This window comes from Doryrhamphus excisus, chromosome 2 (genome assembly GCF_030265055.1).
Source record: "Doryrhamphus excisus isolate RoL2022-K1 chromosome 2, RoL_Dexc_1.0, whole genome shotgun sequence".
In the NCBI taxonomy this organism is placed as follows: Eukaryota; Metazoa; Chordata; class Actinopteri; order Syngnathiformes; family Syngnathidae; genus Doryrhamphus; species Doryrhamphus excisus.
In genome coordinates this window covers 6,397,725-6,419,770 of record NC_080467.1, presented here as the reverse complement: position 1 = coordinate 6,419,770, position 22,046 = coordinate 6,397,725, and the positions used below count along the sequence as shown (strand labels likewise).

Here is a 22,046-nt window from a genome sequence, read left to right as displayed (position 1 = left end):
GCCTCAAACTAGTGTCCTGCGGGCCACATTTGGCCCGCAGGCCGCGTGTTTGAGACCCCTGCTTTAGGCCTTTGTAATTAAATTGAGCGTTATTGTTTTACATCAAATATACATACCTGGGTTGGACCATTTTTACACTAATTAATAGTACTTCAAAATGTTCTCCCCCTTTGACCCTGGAATGGATCATTTCTATTTACATGACTTAGTATGTGTTTAACTCTCGAGGTATTTTAAAACCCGTCAACAACTGTCTCTCTCGGCAGACTCAGCTGTCCAGCAGACTCCGCTCCTCCAGTATGACAGACGGAGTCAATGATCAAGCCCAGGCTCCTCCTCTTATGGTACTTATTTCCCAATCCTCGCATTTCCGCCTGTCCCGTCTTGCTGGTGTGACTTCCTCCCTTTTTTCTTTTGTTGCGTCAAGTACTCTCAACTTTCCTGTCCTCTTTGTCTCCATGAATGCTCAAGGCATGTGGGTGTCTTGATCTTCATCTTCTTCACATTCACATCTCCAAAATTGTGGGTGTACGCACATTTAAATTGTCCCTTTTTTCCACCCCAGGCAAGGTGTTGCTAACTCCTCACTTTTCCTTCCCCCGACTGCCATCGTTCATTCCTTTCTTCTTGCCTCACTAGGATTACCGCACCGCTTCCTTCTCCCCCCCTTTATAGCTGACTTGCAGCAGCATTGAAGGGAAATGCTTAGCCATGTTCCGGGAGCATGACCGCTCCAACTCAAGCCAGTATATATCAAGTCAACATCCGCATCTTGAGTCACATGAGTCTGACGTGTACTCACACAGTTTGAGTCACAGGGCTGGTGAATCAAGGATTAGCACAGTTGCGGATGTCAGCCTTTTGCTTTGTGACAGTGGGATTGTGTAATCTGTTCGCATTGGCCTTCCGAGGAAACAGGTTAGAATCACTGGACATTGTTTAGGTTAGCTTGAGAAAAAATAGAGAAAAATATCCATTACAAGACTTCTTAGGCTGCACGGTGATCGAGTGGTTAGCGCGCAGACCTCACAGCTAGGAGACCAGGGTTCAATTCCACCCTCGGCACATCTCTGTGTGGAGTTTGCATGTTCTCCCCGTGCATGCATGGGTTTTTTCCGGGTACTCCGGTTTCCTCCCACATTCCAAAAACATGCTAGGTGAATTGGCGTCTCCAAATTGTTATCGTTTATGCCCTGAGCAGCCACTTTCGTCACTATGCTAGCTTTACATTAAGTTGTATCATTTCAAAAACATGCTAGGTTAATTGGCCACTTCAAATTGTCCATAGGTATGAATGTGAGTGTGAATGGTTGTTTGTCTATATGTGCCCTGTGATTGGCTGGCCACCAGTTCAGGGTGTACTCCACCTCTTGCCCGAAGACAGATGGGATAGGCTCCAGCACCCCCGCGACCCTGGCGAGGATAAGCGGTAGAAATGAATGAAGACTTCTTAGGCCGGGCTATCCAAACGTTTTTCACCAAGGGCTGGATACTGAAAAATCAAAAGACTCAGGAAGCCACTCTGATATTTTGACACATTTTTTATGGTAAAAAATATATATGTATTTTGTGGGGAACATTTTGTAATTGTTTTGTAAAAAAAATATATATTTTTTTATTTTTTGTTTTTAAAAACCCGACATTTTAAAAATGTGAAAATATTTTTTGGGTGACAATTTTCAATTTAAAAAATAATGTATAATTTTATGTCTTTATCTTTTTTATAAATAAATTTGTTAATGAATAGGCTGCAGGCAACAAAAATTTAAGCATTTGCAGCAATTTTACAAGAATAAAGTCAAAATATTAATGTGGGAGGAAACCAGAGTCCCCAGAGAAAACCCACGCATGCACAGGGAGAACATGCAAACTCCACACAAGGGATGGCCGAGGGTGGAATTGAACTCGGGTCTAATACAGCATATTACTATATACATTATGACTTTGCTGAAGGCGTCTTTATTATATAGAGATTGCCATAAACCCGGTGCTTCTCAAAGTTAAGAAAATGTTTCAAAGCTAATATTGCAATTGGCTTTCTGACATCCCGTTTGTCTTTTCTTGCATAATGAAATCAACCAATCAGAACTGCAGTTACTTTCTGATTAACAACTGATTCCCCCCCACCTCTTAGTCAGTACACCGCAATGGATTTCCCTCTTTTGATCTCAATCACTCCCGCCCCAAACCCCCCAAAAAGATATAATCACACCCTTTTTGTCCCTTCAGCCTCTGCCATGCTGCTCCCTAAATTCTCTCCCTCACCACCTTCCCATTTCCGTCTAATAACAAAGCGGTGAACTAAAAGAACATCTTCCATTGTTGTCTACCACCAGCAGAGATCCCATTCCAGAAGAACAAGAGCTCAAACTGTCTCAGGTGGTGAGGATGCCATGGTAATGTCTCCGTTTATTTACAGTATCAGCCCTTCTGTACCTGTAGTTAACAAATTTAGCTTTGTATCTTGTACTGTCTTTCCACATACAGTATAGTACATCCATGCTGACCTCTTGCATCAGGGTTATTCAATAAATTGTTCCGGGGTACATATTTTTGGAAAGCTAAAGATCGCCCATAGCTTATGATAATTATTGGTATTTTCTGTATAATGTCAATGCAAGGATCTTTATATGACAGGAACAGCTGTTTTTAAGGACCTCCTGCCAAAACCATTAATTCATTAGGCACACATTTTTTTCTCTATTTTATTCATGTACCCCGCTTTGGGGACCTAGGCTCTATATCAGGGGTCTCAAACTCAATTTACCTGGGGGCCACTGGAGCTAGGGACTGGGCCGCATCAGGTTTTCCAAAAAAAAACAAAAACAAAAACAAAACGCATTTATTAAAAACAGAAAAATGAATAAACTTTGCTTTGGTTCCGATTTTCTACAAGAAAAGCTCAGATAAAACATTCCACTGTTCTCAAATATCTTAATTTTTATTTTTCTACACAAAATAAGATGAAAAATAAATAAATAAATCAACAATAAAGAAAATCAATCAGTAATAAATAAATATAATAATAATTTTAATAAAACTGCAAATAATAAAAACTTAAGAAACCACATATAGTTGGTGGGTAGACAAATTATTTTTTTCAGATTATAATTAACAAAGCATTATTAGAGCCCTGTAGACATGACAAAACACGACTATAGTCACATTTATACTCTTTTTATTTACAACATATTGCGCAACTGCAGGGTCTTGAGACACATGCTAACTCGCAAACTAGAGAGCTAGCGACCTAAACGGTAGCCTTCAAGTTATTTCCTTTAACCTTAAATAGACACAAACTTACCACTTCCACACGGATAGGGAGGATAACTATTAACAGTTATTTAACCTTTAACATGAACATTAATCAAACGTAATAATTTTTTTTCTGGGTACATGATACCATACAGCATCCATAGCAAACTTGCGCGGGTCGCACTAACATTAAACTTTCATATCAAGGCGGGGGCCTCAAACTAGTGTTCCTGCGGGCCGCGTGTTTGAGACCCATGTTCTATATGACAGTAGAACTCTACTGTTTTTCGGAACCTACTGCCAAAATTATTACCAATTTCATTTATGTCTTGCGTTATTTATTTTAATAAGGACTTTGAGTGAAGCCTCAAAATTCAAAGCGCACAGTGGTGAGGGGTGACTTGTATATGACAGTAGCGCGCGTTGGCTTTTCGGAACCTACTGCCAAAGTGCAAGTTTAGGAACCTTTAAAAGAATTCGAGTGCACTGCTGTTTTTCATGATCTACTACCAAAACGTTAGTCAGGGGTGTTTTTAGGAACCTGCTTTCAAAATATGTTTGAACTGAACTCATAGATGGGTTTGACTTGGTGTTAGGTTGAATTTGGCCCGCAGGACGCCACTTGAAGAACACTGTCATATACTCTTTCTTGTATGTTGTTCTTGTTTTCTGCCTTTAACATGCATTGTTAAATGCCAGGATGTTGTAAAACACTATGTAGTGTGTTATTATCGCTGAGGTGTGTGTATTGATACTGTAGTGCAGGGGTGGGCAAACTACGGCCCGGGGGCCACATCCGGCCCGCCAAGTGTTTGAATACGGCCCGCCCGTTCTTTCCAAAGTATTTCATTTAAACTCAACATACAACCTGGCATCATGGCTTGAACCAACATTTTCATGGTTGAAGTAGCTGACTTATCAATTTTCGTTATTTGATCCTGAAAAAAGGGACACAAGCACCATAATAATAATCATAATAACAATAATAATAACAATTAGAATAATAATTATCATTATTATTATTAACCAAATAATAATAATAATAATATTAAAATTTAAATTATAAGGCACTTTACATCAAATAAATGATCTCAAAGTATATATATAGCAGACTCCATGACACTTAAAATATATAGTCTGATCCCCCCCCCCCCCCATCCCCCCGTCAATTTTCTTAAATCAATGCGGCCCCTGAGTCCAAAAGTTTGCCCACCCCTGCTGTAGTGTGTCGCCCACTTCCACTAGGTTGCGTCTTCTGTGCCTTTTTTATGGAAATTCATGTGATAACTCCCTCATGTCCTCACAATGTCGCCTTTCGCTTTGACTGATTTTATTTTTGCTTTCTCTGGGCCAGTCTCCCACAGCAACCCCTTTCAACTTGACGACCTCGGGCCTGCCCCCCGGATGGGAAGAGAGGAAGGATGCCAAGGGGAGAACTTATTACGTCAACCATAACAACCGCACCACTACCTGGACTAGGCCTATTGTGCAGGTACAGCAGGTCAGAAGGCAGGAGCGGATCTTACCTTGGCCCCCGTCGTGGCGTCAGTTCTCTGTTCCCACTTGTGTTTGCAACCTCAGAGTCTTTTTTTTTTTTCTTCTATCCAGTTCTTCTCCTGGTGTCTTCCTTCTCTTGTCTAGCATTTTCTGACACTCTGGATTGGAACCACGTGTTCTCCTTCCCATTTGTCCCAATTGTCTTGCCATGCTTTATTGTCTGTGTACGGCAGAAGTGATCCTGAAGTGAAGCTACTGTGGATCTACTCTCTCTCTCTTGGGGAAAAAAATCTCAACAATTTATGACTGTCTTTCTTCACTTGATGGTTGTGTTGTATCTGTTTATTGTCATCATTGTGTGTTTCCCATCTTTTGCCGTGAATGCTCAGATGGCAGAAAGAGGGGAGGTCATTCTGTAACTGAACTTAATGTGGCAACTCCGCCAAGGCTGGACAATGCTAGTTTGGATCTGCACCAAATTGGAGTAGTTTTGCCTAATCCACCTAAACTAGCAAACAACATCCTTGGCGAAGTCATTTTCAAATGATTTGTCATTGGTGTATTAACCAATTCCCGTTGCACAGTACTTTTTTGCTATACGTGTTTGTTTTATTGGGAAAGAAGTGACAAAAAATAATCTGTATTTAAAAATGCCACAATAGTCATCACTTTTCCATTATATTATTGAAACATTGAAGGACATTTTTGAGCCATGTAATTTTAGTCTCCACACTCTTTTTAGTGATCAGTAATACTTTGATTTGATAACATATTGATCATGTTTGTGGCATTTTTTTTCTCCTACAAATTACTTTTTTGTCATTTTTATCCCAATAAAATACACAACAAATATGGCCGAGTATTTTTTTTTTTTACATATGAATCCTAACTAATTATAATGCTATACTGTATACAATGTAGCCCAGGGTTGTCCAAAATGCAGCCTGGGGGGTCATTTGTGGCTATCGGCTAACATTCTAAAAATATAATTTATCAAGAAGACTTTAAAAAAAATAAAAATAATTAAAAAAATATTTTTTTCATTAATTAAAAATGTAAGCATTTGCAGCAATTTTACAAGAATAAAGTCAAAATACTAATTAAAGTAAAAAAAGTCATAATTTAAATTTTAATTATATAGTGAAAAATACAGTCATTTTATTAGAATAATGTTGAAATATTAAAAAAAGAGACATTATATTTTTATAGTTGTAATACTATGAAAAACAAACAAGCAAATTAAGTTGTAGATTTGGGAGAATTAGGTTGAGGAAGAAGTTAGTGTAATGAGAATAAAGTCAAAATATTGTGGACAAAGTCATAATTAAGAGAAGAAAAAATGTCAACAGTTGGAAATATAAAAGAAAAACAAAAAAAGAGCAGAAATGGCAAAAAAAACGAGCTGTAATTTCATGAGAAAAAAAAGAGCAAGTTAGGGTTACATCACAGAGCTGAGATGCATTTTTTTCTTGAAATATATATAACTTCTCAGCATATCTACATAATATCAAACTGACCCTTGCATCCTTTTGCGTTTCAGTCTATGGTCCTAGCTGGAAAAAGTTTGGACATGTTTGATGTAACCTAAAAAGTTTAATTGCTACCATTAAGGGACAAAGATGTCCTCCTCACATATCATAATAATATTTTCTGTCCTTATCATAAAGGTTAAAGTTATGAAAGTAATCAAATATCTGGTAATTTATCTGGTAAAAAAAAACTGTTGATTTATGAATAGAAAATTGGTTGCACCTTATACAAATAGAGTAATATGTAATGCAGTTTTGGTACTACTTGAGTAGAATCAAAGCCGATACTGTGCAATGGGAAAGCGGCATCAGTTCCTGCATGGTTAGCACCCATCTCCGCTCACCATGTTCCTACCTAACTTAACCTCAAAGGCGCTTTTTCTCCTTCTGGCAGCTGACTGAAGATGGAGCCAGCACCTCTGCGGCGGCAGTTGCAGCATCAGGAGGAGCTTCGGCCCTGGCACCTACCCCTTCCTCCTCCTCTTCCAATGTTTCCAACAACCACCTCCATGAGCCCCAAGTCCGACGACCTCGTAGCCTCAGCTCCCCCACTGTCACCCTTTCTACACCCTTGGAGGTGAGAATTAGTCACCAGTTCCCGTACTGCACTCCTTATTTTCATTCCCTACCCTTAAATCAGCTTTTCCGTTCATCCCTGTAACCATTTGCAACCTCTTACAGCAAGACTCCTCAAACGTATTCACATCTGTCTTGCTTCTGCTCACCATTCACCTTCTTCCAACCCATGAATGTCATTTCTCGACCTGAACTGGATGCTTGAGCTCCTTGTTAAAGTGCTTACTTTCAAATCTTGCAGTCTGGGAATGAATAATACTGTAAAAATAACTGTACAACTACCGAGGGAAGCGACCTGATAGAGGTTTAATTAAGGTGCGTGTAGGCGCGTGGCTGTTGATAACAAGACACAGTTGAGGTGAGAGCAAGGTAAAAAAAAAAAAAAAAAGGCTGAACATAATTACAACATCCAGTTTAGACGGGAGAAGTCTGGGGATTAATTAATGCGAAGGTTTGTTCTTGTCAAAATCCAGATCAGTACGTGATAATGACTTATAACTTTGTATCGCTTTCTAACTTTGTAGGACTTATTTGATTTAGACCTCAATGTACGGTCTTCAAAAGAGCAGTGCAAGGTCGGTAATACTTTTGAGGTCAGAAAGTTCTTGAAGGTTAGATAGAGTATACGCTCAGAACTCAACTCCCCGCATCACGGGGACTGTAGTTCTTTTTAGCGTGAACAAAGCTAATCTACTGCAACGTGCAGTCTATGTTACATGTTTCAACAATCATGAGCTAATAATTAGCATCGAACGCCAACAATCATGAGCTAATAATTAGCATCGAACTCCAACCATCATGAGCTAATAATTAGCATCGAACATCAACAATCATGAGCTAATAATTAGCATCAAACATCAACAAACATGAGCTAATAATTAGCATCGAAATCCAACAATCATGAGCTAATAATTAGCATCGAACTCCAACCATCATGAGCTAATAATTAGCATCGAACATCAACAATCATGAGCTAATAATTAGCATCAAACATCAACAAACATGAGCTAATAATTAGCATCGAAATCCAACAATTATGAGCTAATAATTAGCATCAAACTCCAAAAATTATGAGCTAATAATTAGCATCGAACATAAACAGTCATGAGCTAATAATTAGCATCGTACTCTAACAATCATGAGCTAATAATTAGCATCGAACATCAACAATCATGAGTTAATATTAGCATCAAATTTCAAAAATCATGAGCGAACAATTTGCATCAAATTTCAACAATCATGAGATAATAATTAGCATCAACTACGACAATCATGAGCTAATAATTAGCATTGAACATCAACAATCATGAGCTAATAATTAGCATCGAACATCAACAATCATGAGCTAATAATTAGCATCAAACTCTAACAATCATGAGCTAATAATTAGCATTGAACATCAACAATCATGAGTTAATATTAGCATCAAATTTCAAAAATCATGAGCGAACAATTTGCATCAAATTTCAACAATCATGAGCTAATAATTAGCATCAACTACGACAATCATGAGCTAATAATTAGCATCGAACATCAACAATCATGAGCTAATAATTAGCATCGAACATCAACAATCATGAGCTAATAATTAGCATCAAACTCTAACAATCATGAGCTAATAATTAGCATTGAACATCAACAATCATGAGTTAATATTAGCATCAAATTTCAACAATCATGAGCTGATAATTAGCATCAACCTTCGACAATCATTAACTCATAATTGGTATCAAACTTCAACAATCATTACCTAATAATTAACAACCAACTTCAACAGTCATGAGCTAATAATTAGCATCGAACTCCAACAATCAAGAGCTAATAATTAGCATCAAACTCCAACAATCATGAGCTAATAATTAGCATTGAACATCAAGAATAATGACCTAATAATTAGCATAAACCTCCAACAATTATGAGCTAATAATTAGCATCGAACATAAACAATCATGAGCTAATAATTAGCATCGAACTCTAACAATCATGAGCTAATAATTAGCATCGAACATCAAAAATCATGAGCGAACAATTTGCATCAAATTTCAACAATCATGAGCTAATAATTAGCATCAACTACGACAATCATGAGCTAATAATTAGCATCGAACATCAACAATCATGAGCTAATAATTAGCATCAAACATCAACAATCATGAGCTAATAATTAGCATCGAACTCTAACAATCATGAGCTAATAATTAGCATCGAACATCAACAATCATGAGTTAATATTAGCATCAAATTTCAAAAATCATGAGCGAACAATTTGCTAAAAATTTGTAACAAAAATTTAAACTTCAACAATCATTACCTAATAATTAACAACGAACTTCAACAGTCATGAGCTAATAATTAGCATTGAACATCAACAATCACGAGTTAATAATTAGCATGTCTAATTAGCAATTAGACATCACAGGGACTGTAGTTCTTTTTAGTGTAAACAAAGCTAATCTACTGCAATGTGCAGTCTATGTTACATGTCTATTCATAACTACCCGTCAACATAAATTACTAGTTGTAGCATTTACAAATGCTGACACTATTTTAACTTACTTTAAACCTAACTCCAACCTTAATAATTTTGAGTTTATGCTTAAAATTGCGTCTTATTGTCTCATTCTCGGAAACCCAATATCATTGATCGTACCATCTCTTGAACTGGGTGTTAATGTATATCTTAATGTATATCTCTTCCGATTCTAACGATGGAAATATTCATAGAACTTAAAGAACATATGTCTTGAGACATCCCTTGTAATTGCGCTTCCAGGGCGCCAACAACATCCAGGCGCGGCGTGCAGTGAAGGACACGTTCTCCAACCCGCAGTCCCCCCAGCCATCGCCCTACAGCTCGCCCAAGTCCCAACACAAAGCCCAGCAGAGCTTCCTTCCCCCTGGCTGGGAGATGAGGATAGCCCCTAACGGACGGCCTTTCTTCATCGACCACAACAGTAGAACGACCACATGGGTGGGTTAACGTTTTTTTTGGTTTTTTTGCATTGAAACCACCTCTCATACGCTTTCTATTCTCTTTCTCTGAAAACTAGGAGGATCCCAGGTTGAAGTACCCTGTCCATATGCGGACCAAGAACTCCATGGAACCTGGTGACCTTGGCCCTCTTCCTGTAAGTACATTTTGCTAACCTATACGCTAAAAAAACCCATAATATTCAGGTGTTGTTGAAATGAGGCCGTGGCTTTTTATGTATACAGTGGAACCTCCGAGAGAGACTTTTTTTTTTTAACCTTTAGGAATAATGGAAATGGATTTTATGTGGAAAATAATTGAGAACCATTCTTCTAAATTGACATGCAAAAGTATTGTGTTTTTTTTTTTATTACGAGTGTGACTGCACATCCAGGACATAGACATGAGTGTAGAGCACAAGATGTCATCTCTCTTTTCTCGTGGTTAATTGGCTCCAGACATGACCGAATTTCTGCAAAGTAGGATTCAATATTAATATATGAAATATTTTTGTAGAGAATAGAAAACCTGTTTGCCTTCTAAAATGTTTTTTTTTTTTACATTATTAGTGCCCCCTAGAGTTGAAATAACATCTTTACACGCTTAGTATAGGAGACATGATAAGTGATACTGGCTTTGTTTACGCCGCATTGGGTAACTCTTAGGAGCGGTCTACAGGATCTCTGCAGGGACTTAAAAGATGGCTGCCGCTTGAATCATAGCGAGCTACCGAATGAACTAGTTAAGTAACTTAAGTTACTTAAGAAAGGGTTTGAAATGGAGTGGGGGAAGAAGGAAAAAGTCACGTCAGATTCTGCATCTACGTAACATTACTGGCACCGAAGCTGAGGGCAACTACGGCGGGGTACACCCTGGACTGGTGGCCAGCCAATCACAGGGCACATATAGACAAACAACCATTCACACTCACATTCATACCTATGGACAATTTGGAGTGGCCAATTAACCTAGCATGTTTTCGGAATGTGGGATGAAACCGGAATACCCATGCATGCACGGGGAGAACATGCAAACTCCACACAGAGATGGCCGAGGGTGGAATTGAACACTGGTCTCTTAGCTGTGAGGTCTGCGTGCTAACCACTCTACCACCGTGCAGCCCCCTAAGAAGTCTTGTAAAGGATATTTTTCTCAAGCTAACCTAAACAATGTCCAGTGATTCTAACCTGTAGCCTGTTTCCTAGCTGCGAGGTCTACGCGCTAACCACTCAACCACCGTGCTGCTCAATTGAGAAAATAGGATAAGAAAAATAAATAGATAAAATTCACATAATAATTACTAAATGACTGTAAATTTACACATTTAGACAAAGTAATAAAGTGTATTTTTAACTGTGTTCCATTTTAGATGTTCCGTTATACTTCTGGCATTTTATCTTTTGACGCTTAATTAAGGTATTATCTCTCCATCAGATGGAACAAGGAATTTCCTTTTTAGTCCCGCGACATTGAAGGCAGCTGTGGGTGGAGTGGGGTGTAGTCTAACGGACGTGATTATTATGTAGCTCCAACTCCTAAATAAGGAGCCAACATTACAGTAGCGCCATGTTGACTTCATGTGAAGCATCATGGGTTTGTACATCTTGACAGGCGTGTGTGTTTGTGTGTGTGTGTGTGTGTGTGTGTGTGCTGTACGCATATGTTCTCTCTCTTTCTCCTCTTCTGTTCTGGTGGATCTAATATACACTACTTCTTCCGCACCCGGCCATGTCTGTTTGGCAGAACCTACCAGAGGAGGTTGGTTGGCTCCCTCCTTCTGCCTGCCTACCTACCTTGTCTGGTCCTTCATGCTGTGGTCACATCATGCCTGCAGACAGCACTGCGCTTTTTTTTTTTTTTGTTTTGTTTTTTTTCCCCTCTGTTCTCTCTCGCTCTTGTGGCCAGCATGGATGGGTTGTACCTCTTCCCTTCTTTTTCATCCATCCCTTTTCCAGCTTCCTCTCTCCGCACAGCCTCTGCACTACCACCACCACTCCCTTTTGGCTCTCTCCCGTGGGCCTCTAAGATTACGCTATGTCTGTGTAACTTTATCATTGGGACCGAGAACAAAGCACCTTGCACATTTTTTTTTTTTTTTTTTTAGCAAGGATTCATAGAAGGTGTTGCGGTTTAAAGAGAGGCAAAAGCAACTTCAGATAATAGAAACTTGCATGTCTGCATTTCTTTCTCCTGCAGCTGAGGACAACCACTGTAGATGTTTGGCTGGTACAGCCTCGCCCCCCCCTTACCCCCTCGTCAATGTCTTTATTTTAATTGCCTGATTGCCGGTGCTGAGTGAGTGCGTGTGGCCTGTGACACAGTCATTGATGGCGCTCCAATTTTTGAAAGTGGGAGTTGTGATTTAACTTTCAGTGTCGTGTGTTCCGACAGTACGTCGCAGTCCTGACTCAAAACAGGAAAGAAAAATCCCTTCAGTTCCTTTTTGTGGTGTTTGATTGAGCTTTGCAGTGTGTTTTTTTTTTTTTTTTTTTTGGACCAAGTTCAATCAAGCCTGAAATAAAGAAGGACGGATTTGAATGACTATTTGAGCATGGCCTGATTAAATGGTGACTTCCCCTCTCCCCCCGTACCTCCATCTGATGTTTCATTTTGTTTTGTTTTGTTTTGTTTAGCCTGGATGGGAAGAGAGAGTTCACACAGACGGACGCACCTTCTACATTGACCACAGTAAGCCAACAATATGACATTACATAAGATTTTTTTTAGACAAAACAATAACAAAATCCAGTCTTGGATGCTCGATTCGGGTTTAGAAACTAACCTTTTCAGCTCAAGACCCAGATTTTAAATGCAATTCCTGTGTTCAACAATGTACTCAAACATATTAACTGTGACTTCTGAATTCCTTTTTGTATGTGTAATTTAGTTGCTTTTTGCCCTTTTTACACCTGAAAATGCATACTTTAGGCAAAATAAATGTCAAGTAATAGGTTGTATTCAACTGCATTCACAAAAGAGGCTATTACTATGTTGTCATTCTTGAATACATTACTACATATTTACAATTTACCACACAGCTAGTTTGAATTAGATGGGTTTTCTACCAAATTTTGGCCTAATTATATGGGGGGGTGCATCTGCCCACAAATGGTAATGGTAATGGTTTTATTTCATTTGAACATGCATCAGATTACAATTGAATGCATCACATAATCAGTTCACAGTTCCACATGTCCAAAAGGAGTAGGAAGAAGCAAAGCTTATTAAATCCTACCCCTCCATCTGGTACTTTTACAATCAGTAACTGTTACATTTGTTCACTTCCTGCTTTCCTAATATAGTTTTTTTTTTTAATTTTTAAAAAAATTTAAATTTTATTTTTTTTAATTATTTTTTTTAATTTTATTTTTGTCACATATTGAAGTACGAGATGATATGACCATAGAGTGCCATAATGGATACCATAGTAACTGTCCCCTGCCCCCATAAGACTACCCATATAATCATCATCATACGGCAGTAATGTGATTACTGAGGGTAGCTTGGTGTAAATAAATTCCCCACATTTGATTTCATCATTTAAATTGAGAAGATAAATTGAGAAATTAAAAAAAAATAATATCCACAAAATGTCTGTCTGTCTTTTCATAAAATGTGTTTGTCTCACCTAGATACGAAGAACACGCAGTGGGAGGACCCTCGCCTTCAGAGTCCTGCTATCACTGGACCCGTGAGTTCTTTCCACTTCTTTAGCTGCATGGAAACAACACACTCTTCCATTTAACACTGGAAGTCATCAGTCGGGGTGTGTGGAGAAGTCACTTAGCATGCCAACACCTCAGTGTCAGTTCTTCAAGTTGGCACAGAAAGCCGTGTTTCCACCAGGTTACTACCGTTCAGTTCAGGTCTAATATGCATTTTTTTTGTGGGGGGGGGGGTATTCTCACTTTTGGCCCTCTTCTACTCAAGTACCAACTTTTGTGGTTGTGGTTGAATTTTATTTCGAACATGCGTACAGTTTGCATTGAAATGCTTCATGTTACACTTCACAGTTCATGTCCGATAAGGAGTAGCAAGAAGGAGAGCAGTAAAAGTATTTTTTTGTTTCTACAAACCAACCAAATGTACGGATCTATACAATTACTCTTTTGACCCGAGTGTAATTTGGAGCACTGGGAGGATCACGTCGTCTCATCAATTATATTTGTCATTTGCTTAGCTGTAGAGTACAGTGACACACCAGGAGAAAATTGTCTGCACCTTCAAAGTCATTCCAACCTACCGTATTATGGTAATGGTAATGGTTTAATTTCATTTGAACATGCATCAGATTACAATTGAATGCATCACATAATCAGTTCACAGTTCCACATGTCCAAAAGGAGTAGGAAGAAGCAAAGCTTATTATTAAATCCTACCCCTCCATCTGGTACTTTTACAATCAGTAACTTTTACATTTGTTCACTTCCTGCTTTCCTAATATAGTTTAATTTTTTTATTTAATTTTTAATTTTTTTTGTTTTTTTTTGCTTTTTTTGTCACGTATTGAAGTACGAGGTGATATGACCAGTGCCATAATGGGTACCATAGTAACCAATCAGTAACTGTTACATTTGTTCACTTCCTGCTTTCCATAATACATTTGAAGGTTTTTTTTTAATAATGTACCTCGTACCGAAGTACGAGGTGATAAGACATTGGTATTAGACATTGATTGCGTTCTCGTCTGTGCAGGCTGTTCCATATTCCAGAGAGTTCAAGCAAAAGTACGACTACTTCAGGAAGAAACTGAAGAAACCGGTAAGAATTACAGATTGCTTGCTGGGATTTGTGCTAATAATCACACATCGGAAAACTCCCTGTTTTTTTCCGTTGATGCCGCTTGATTGCAGCATCATGCTGTCAGCGAGAAAATACGGATGCTCTTGTCTGTAGGGAATTGAATATTCATTGTGATCATTTTGCTTTGCAATTATCCTAATTCTAATGCTGGGCATAAATAATTGTAGATGAGGACCAGCTAGAGCATGTTAAATGTCAAAAACGTGACCACATCAGTTCTGTAACACTGGTTTGTTCCGACCCTAAAACTGACAACATAACAACATTTTTGAAAGTAACATTTTAATATGTGTGAAATTTAATTTAAGTGAAAAAGTCAATTATTGTAATAAAATAAAACTAGAATAAAGTAAAATGGCTCATCCTTTGTGAAGCCAGACATACCAATATTGATGTTTTTAATAGTTACTGGAATGTATGCCTGTTAGCAGACACCATAGGAACACATCTTAGTAATGCTTATTTAATTAATTGCATTGATAATGCTACCATTGGCTGGCCACCAGTCCAGGGTGTAGCATGCCTCTCGCCCAAAGACAGCTGGGATAGGCTCCTGCACAACCCTGCGACCCTAATGAGGATAAGCGGTATAGAAAATGGATGGAAGGCATTACTAGCAGCCATACCCTTTTGTTCCATTTTTGGTTCTGTGGTTATCGTCACACTTTTCCTGGTAATTATGACTAGCTTTTGGATATTGGATATTTTAGCTACTGTGTCAGCCATTAACTGACTAAATACACATTTATACGAATTTTCCATTCATTTCAAATTCATTTGTGAATACAAAAATGACGGTTTGGTGTTATATTACACATCGCAATCTACGTATCACGTCATGTATTAAAAGTGGCTACTTCATCTCTTGTGAATTTTATGTTGTTGGGAACTTGCTCTGATGATAGTGCGACCATAAATACTGTTAATGTGTTTTATAGTACTCCTGTGTGACTTGTAGTACTTCACTACACATTTTGGACTTATAAACCATAAAATAGGGGAAGTGCAAATTGACTGTCCACTACGCATTTACTTGTTTGATTTGACTTGTCATTTGTGCATGACTTCAGGCTGACATTCCCAACCGTTTCGAGATGAAGCTCCACCGTAACAACATCTTCGAAGAGTCATATCGTCGAATCATGTCTCTGAAGAAGCCTGACGTCCTGAAAGCGCGCCTTTGGATCGAGTTTGAGTCGGAAAAAGGCCTGGACTACGGCGGTGTTGCACGGGAGTGGTTCTTCCTCTTGTCAAAGGAGATGTTCAACCCTTACTATGGCCTCTTTGAATACTCAGCAACGTAAGTTGTGGAAAAAGATCTACCTTTGGGAGGTGATATCCCATTGTTGGCTCTGCTGGTGGTGTTTCCCCGCTCCTTCCAGTTTTACTTTTTCCTGTCATTCAAAAAGCCTTCCTGATTCAAACGTTTTCCCACATTCAATGCAGGAGAACATAATGGAGTGCATACATTGGGTTCCTGATTGCATGCTTTTTTTGGCATGGCAAACTGTTAACATTGACTTTGTGACACACAGACCCTCTAACTCGGGGCCCTTATTTTGAAAAGCAACAGCGCCTCCATCTCAACTTTATGATATAGATGGAAACATGCATTTTTAGTCTGAACTTTCTATGCTGCTTATCCCTACTAGGGTGGAGCTGGAGCCTATCCCAGCTGTCTTTGGGCGAGAGGCGGGGTACACCCTGGACTGGTGGCCAGCCAATCACAGGGCACATATAGACAAACAACCATTCACACTCACATTCATACCTATGGACAATTTGGAGTGGCCATTCATTCATTCATTTTCTACTGCTTATCCTCACGAGGGTCGCGGGGGGTGCTGGAGCCTATCGCAGCTGTCTTTGGGCGAGAGGCTTTGTCCACACTGGACTGGTGGCCAGCCAATCACAGGGCACATATAGACAAACAACAAACAAACGGGGAGAACATGCAAACTCCACACAGAGATGCCCAAGCAGAGACTCCAAGCCAGGTCTTACCACCTCCTGACTGTGTGGCCCACATGCTAACCACTCGGCCACCTTTTTTGATATAAAAAAAAACAAAGCTGTGCCCTGCAAATGGCTTCCGGGCCACACTTTGGACACCCCTGCTCTAATCCTGCCCTCCAAGAAATGTATTTGCTTGCGGAATATTCTAAAACTAACATTAAACACGTTCCAAATCAAAGTGTTACAAAGCAGCATTTGGGCCAAATAAACAAGATTGGAAAAGTTGTCATTTCCTTTGTCATCTCAAGCTTTTGTTCTTTAACCTTCCTCTTGGGTTAGCTAGCTAAAAACAATAAGATACCATCAAATTTGCTTTTTATGTCTTGGTTACCTTCTTGGGCTTCCTCATCCATGAAAATGTTGGTTTTAATACTTCTGGTGTGGGCATGTAGGCCTTTTTTTGTCACTATACCTCTCCATTTCTATTTCCAAAAATGGTAAAATGAACCTCAAAAATCATATTAATAAATTGAAGGTTCTTTTGTTACCTGGCTATTACTGAGAGCTATAGAACATATCTCTTAAATCAATTAGTTTTATTTATTTTATTATTATAACCGGGTCGAAATAGACCCTAACAATACAGTGGTCATAATTTCCAGACCATTTTTAAATGTAGTAAAAAAAAATGTTTTATTTTGTTGAAATAGAGTTTCCTGACAAAGTCAAAAAGCCTTGATGCAGTAAACAAATGTTATGTGATTCTTTTTATGCATTAAAATGTAAAACGCAAGAGGAGGTTTAAATACAGTAGGAGAAAAGGTATCTGCTAACTTTTGACTGATTCTGTATATTTCAGTGCTGACCGAAACTTTTCAGTGTTGAAAAGTTAAGTCGCTGATTTCTCTCTTTTTTTCCCGCTGTGCTTTCCTCCCACGTCCATCCAGGGACAACTACACTCTTCAGATCAATCCCAACTCGGGTTTGTGTAATGAGGATCATCTCTCCTATTTCAAGTTCATTGGACGTGTGGCAGGAATGGCCGTGTTTCATGGAAAACTGCTGGATGGTGAGTATTTCACAATGCATTTTAAAGGTTTTGTTTATTCTTAATGGTAATGACGTTTCTCATATCCCTCCTGCAGGTTTCTTCATACGGCCCTTCTACAAGATGATGCTGGGTAAACAGATCTCTCTAAAGGACATGGAGTCTGTGGTAAGCGCTTGACTTCTAACTGCAATCCCGAGTGTCTCAGCTTGACCGTGTTTTAAGTAGTTAAATGACCCCTGCAGGATAGTGAATACTACAACTCTCTCAAGTGGATCCTGGAGAACGACCCCACCGAACTCGACCTGCGGTTTTGCATCGACGAGGACAACTTTGGACAGGTGTGCACGGCCGCCACAATTTAATTAGCATTCCGGAGTCATTGCATTCATTTTTATTACCGCATGTGTCTTCCAGACGTACCAGGTTGACCTCAAGCCCAGCGGCTCAGATATGGTCGTCACCAATGACAACAAAAAGGAATACATTGAGTAAGAACTTGAATGCTCACAATGATAATAAATGTCATAATTATTAATAAATGCTCACAGAGGTTCTACAGTGCAGTAATGTTCATGGTTTTATCTTCCTACAGTCTGGTCATTCAGTGGCGGTTCGTCAATCGGGTGCAGAAGCAAATGAATGCTTTTCTGGAGGTATTTCTTTCTGCATTAAAGCACAGTGGCCACCAGGGGGCAATGTATGACAGTAACCCATTCACTCATTGAGCCATGGCATGAAGGAAGGAAGGATGGAAGGAAGGCATGAAGGAAGGAAGGCATGAAGGAAGGCATTAAGGAAGGAAGGAAGGCAGGCATGAAGGAAGGCATGAAGGAAGGAAGGCATGAAGGAAGGAAGGAAGGCATGAAGGAAGGAAGGAAGGCATGAAGGAAGGAAGGCAGGCATGAAGGCAGGCATGAAGGAAGGAAGGCAGGCATGAAGGAAGGAAGGAAGGCATGGAGGCATGAAGGAACGCATGAACGCATGAAGGAAGGCATGAACGCATGAAGGAAGGCATGCATGAAGGAAGGCATGCATGAAGGAAGGCATGAACGCATGAAGGAAGGCATGAACGCATGAAGGAAGGCATGAACGCATGAAGGAAGGCATGAACGCATGAAGGAAGGCATGCATGAAGGAAGGAAGGAAGGCATGAACGCATGAAGGAAGGCATGAACGCATGAAGGAAGGCATGAACGCATGAAGGAAGGAAGGCAGGCATGAAGGAAGGAAGGCAGGCATGGAGGCATGAAGGAAGGAAGGAAGGCATGAACGCATGAAGGAAGGCAGGCATGAAGGAAGGAAGGCATGAAGGAAGGTAGGCATGAAAGAAGGCAGGCATGAAGGAAGGCATGGAGGCATGAAGGAAGGAAGGCATGAACGCATGAAGGAAGGAAGGCATCAAGGAAGGAAGGCATGAAGGAAGGCAGGCATGAAGAAAGGAAGGAAGGCATGGAGGCATGAAGGAAGGAAGGCATGAACGCATGAAGGAAGGAAGGAAGGCATGAACGCATGAAGGAAGGAAGGCATGAAGGAAGGAAGGAAGGCATGAAGGAAGGAAAGAAGGCATGAAGGAAGGCATGGAGGCATGAAGGAAGGAAGGAAGGCAGGCATGAAGGAAGGAAGGCATGAAGGAAGGAAGGAAGGAAGGGTCTTTATTGTCATTGCACAATAAGACAGCAGTGAAATTACCAACGAAATGTCGTTGCCTGGCGCCCATATAATAATAATAATATGGAGAATAAATAGATGACATTATGTAAATAAATATTAGTTTTTGAAGCATTCAAGTGAAATTGGATTTTGGGAACCACTGTTTTAACTGCCCTGCCTGTCAATTATTGATATGACCCTCTTCTTTTCAGGGTTTCACTGAGCTCATTCAAATCGATCTGATCAAGATCTTTGATGAAAATGAACTGGAGGTAAAGCATCCGTCATCGTCTTTCATTTAATGCATTTTTTTTGTGCATTTGAACGCATCATTCAGTGATTGCCTCCTTGCTGTGCAGTTGCTCATGTGCGGTCTGGGCGACGTGGACGTCAACGACTGGAGACAGCACACGGTTTACAAGAACGGCTACTGTCCCAACCATCCGGTCATTCAGTGGTTCTGGAAGGTGAATCTGACAAGTTATTCTGTGTTTTCCCTGCATTCTCTGCTGTTTTTTTTTGGGGGGGGGGGGGTTAATGCTGACCGTGACTTCTCTCCTGACATCTGCTTTTGAAGATCAAAGTCTGTTTGGAAGAACAAGACATGTTTGCACTGATGAAAGAGCTTAAAGCCTTCACACACACACAGTGCAAATATCCCCCCCCCCCACCAAAAAAAAAGCATGTTGCACTACTTGTGCCATCACTTCATAACACAAGAGTGCAGCAACTTTGCTATGTGGGGCGTACATGTGGCTTGGCTGGATATGAGATGACGGAATATGACTATATGAATATGACATCTCTTTGTCTTCTTTCAGGTTGTCCTGTTGATGGATGCCGAAAAAAGGATCCGACTCCTACAGTTTGTCACGGGGACATCCAGGGTGCCGATGAACGGTTTCGCTGAGCTTTATGGTGATTTTTCTTTGTAGTTTTTTCAATTCCCAAAATATTTTCCATATTCCAACAAGTGAAAGAAAAACTTGAGGAAGTCGGTATCACGTGATGTTGGTGTTTACGCTTTACTGCGCATGCCCCATTGACTATTCTGGTTGATTATAGCGGCGCGTGTAGACACACGATTGGAATATTCCTTTCCATGTATATTATTGTTTTCGGAAAGGTCATTCGGAAAGATTCCATTCGGAAAGAGAAAAACTCCTCATGTAAACGTGGCTACCTATTGGGATGAGATTGGGAGCTTGGTGAACTTGCGTACCGGTAACTTGCTTGTTGGGCTTGCTCGTTTGTTATGTTAATTTAGCCTAATTCAGCCTGCCAGGCATGTTATTTATGCTGTTGCGTAGCTGTTGCATTTACAGATCGGACACCTATTCAGCTAAAGTCACTAAAGTCAAAGTGACCTACAAAACAAGTAAGAACGTCTTTAAAATGCAACTCTAACAATGGCATTGTACTTGTTCTTGTTCCAGGTTCTAATGGTCCTCAGCTGTTCACTATTGAGCAGTGGGGAACCCCAGATAAGTTGCCGAGAGCCCACACGTGGTATGTTACTTCACTATTTTACATAAATATAGTTGTATCCCACCTAGATACTGTGAAAGTGACTACACCTTCACATGGTAGTAGTGTGGTGGCTGCTGTGCATAAAAATGACTAAATGAACTCAAATAGAAATAAAAGGCATTCATAAGACGCATTCAAAGACACTACTCTGGCGGCTAGTCATGTTACTGTAATGTACAGTGAAGAAAATAAGTATTTGAACACCCTGCTATTTTGCTATTTCTCCCACTTAGAAATCATGGAGGGGTCTGAAATTTTCATCGTAGGTGCATGTCCACTGTGAGAGAGATAAACTAAAAAGAAAAATCCAGAAATCACAATGCATGATTTTTTAACAATTTATTTGTGTGATACAGCTGCAAATAAGTATTTGAACACCTGTGTATCATCTAGAATTCTGACCCTGAAAGACCTGTTAGTCTGCCCATTAGAAGTCCACCTGCACTCCATGTATCATCCTGAATCAGATGCACCTGTTTGAGGTCGTTAGCTGCATAAAGACACCTGTCCACCCCATACAATCAGTAAGACTTTAACTTGTAACATGGCGAAGACCAAAGAGCTGTCCAAAGACACCAGAGACAAAATTGTACACCTCCACAAGGCTGGAAAGGGCTACGGAGCAATTACCAAGCAGCTTGGTGAAAAAAGGTCCACTGTTGGAGCTATCATTAGAAAATGGAAGAAGCTAAACATGACGGTCAATCTCAATCGGAGTGGAGCCCCATGCAAGATATCACCTCGTGGGGTCTCAATGATTCTAAGAAAGGTGAGGAATCAGCCCAGAACTACACGACAGGACTTGGTCAATGACCTGAAAAGAGCTGGGACCACCGTTTCCAAGGTTACTGTAGGTAATACACTAAGACGTCATGATGTGAAATCATGCATGGCACGAAAGGTTCCCCTGCTTAAACCAGCACATGTCAAGGCCCGTCTTAAGTTTGCATATGACCATTTGGATGATACAGAGGAGTCATGGGAGAAAGTTTTATGGTCAGATGAGACCAAAATAGAACTTTTTGGTCATAATTCCAATAAGCGTGTTTGGAGGAAGAAGAATGAAGAGTACAATCCGAAGAACACCATCCCTACTGTGAAGCATGGGGGTGGTAGCATCATGCTTTGGGGGTGTTTTTCTGCACATGGGACAGGACGAGTGCACTGCATTAAAGAGAGGATGACTGGGGCCGTGTATTGTGAGATTTTGGGGAACAACCTCCTTCCC

General features: G+C 39.9%; 1 protein-coding gene across 13 annotated transcripts in view; it reads left to right on the top strand.

Moving 5' to 3' along the window:
- nedd4l (NEDD4 like E3 ubiquitin protein ligase) overlaps positions 1-22,046 on the top strand; it is a 54,239-nt gene that overhangs the window by 29,386 nt on the left and 2,807 nt on the right. For 3 of the 13 annotated variants that reach the window (XM_058053927.1, XM_058053916.1, XM_058053907.1), the window contains 21 exons: positions 267-344; positions 472-522; positions 2,337-2,396; positions 4,610-4,756; positions 6,676-6,858; positions 9,631-9,828; positions 9,908-9,985; positions 11,572-11,586; positions 12,462-12,516; positions 13,461-13,519; positions 14,524-14,589; positions 15,702-15,931; positions 17,535-17,656; positions 17,733-17,803; positions 17,881-17,976; positions 18,053-18,126; positions 18,231-18,291; positions 19,501-19,560; positions 19,648-19,755; positions 20,110-20,206; positions 20,725-20,797. In XM_058053927.1, the coding sequence (XP_057909910.1) occupies positions 267-344; positions 472-522; positions 2,337-2,396; positions 4,610-4,756; positions 6,676-6,858; positions 9,631-9,828; positions 9,908-9,985; positions 11,572-11,586; positions 12,462-12,516; positions 13,461-13,519; positions 14,524-14,589; positions 15,702-15,931; positions 17,535-17,656; positions 17,733-17,803; positions 17,881-17,976; positions 18,053-18,126; positions 18,231-18,291; positions 19,501-19,560; positions 19,648-19,755; positions 20,110-20,206; positions 20,725-20,797 (1,982 nt within the window). The remainder of the gene's footprint in view (positions 1-266; positions 345-471; positions 523-2,336; positions 2,397-4,609; positions 4,757-6,675; positions 6,859-9,630; positions 9,829-9,907; positions 9,986-11,571; positions 11,587-12,461; positions 12,517-13,460; positions 13,520-14,523; positions 14,590-15,701; positions 15,932-17,534; positions 17,657-17,732; positions 17,804-17,880; positions 17,977-18,052; positions 18,127-18,230; positions 18,292-19,500; positions 19,561-19,647; positions 19,756-20,109; positions 20,207-20,724; positions 20,798-22,046) is intronic. The other 10 variants (XM_058053851.1, XM_058053944.1, XM_058053869.1 and 7 more) reach the window with 8 other exon arrangements.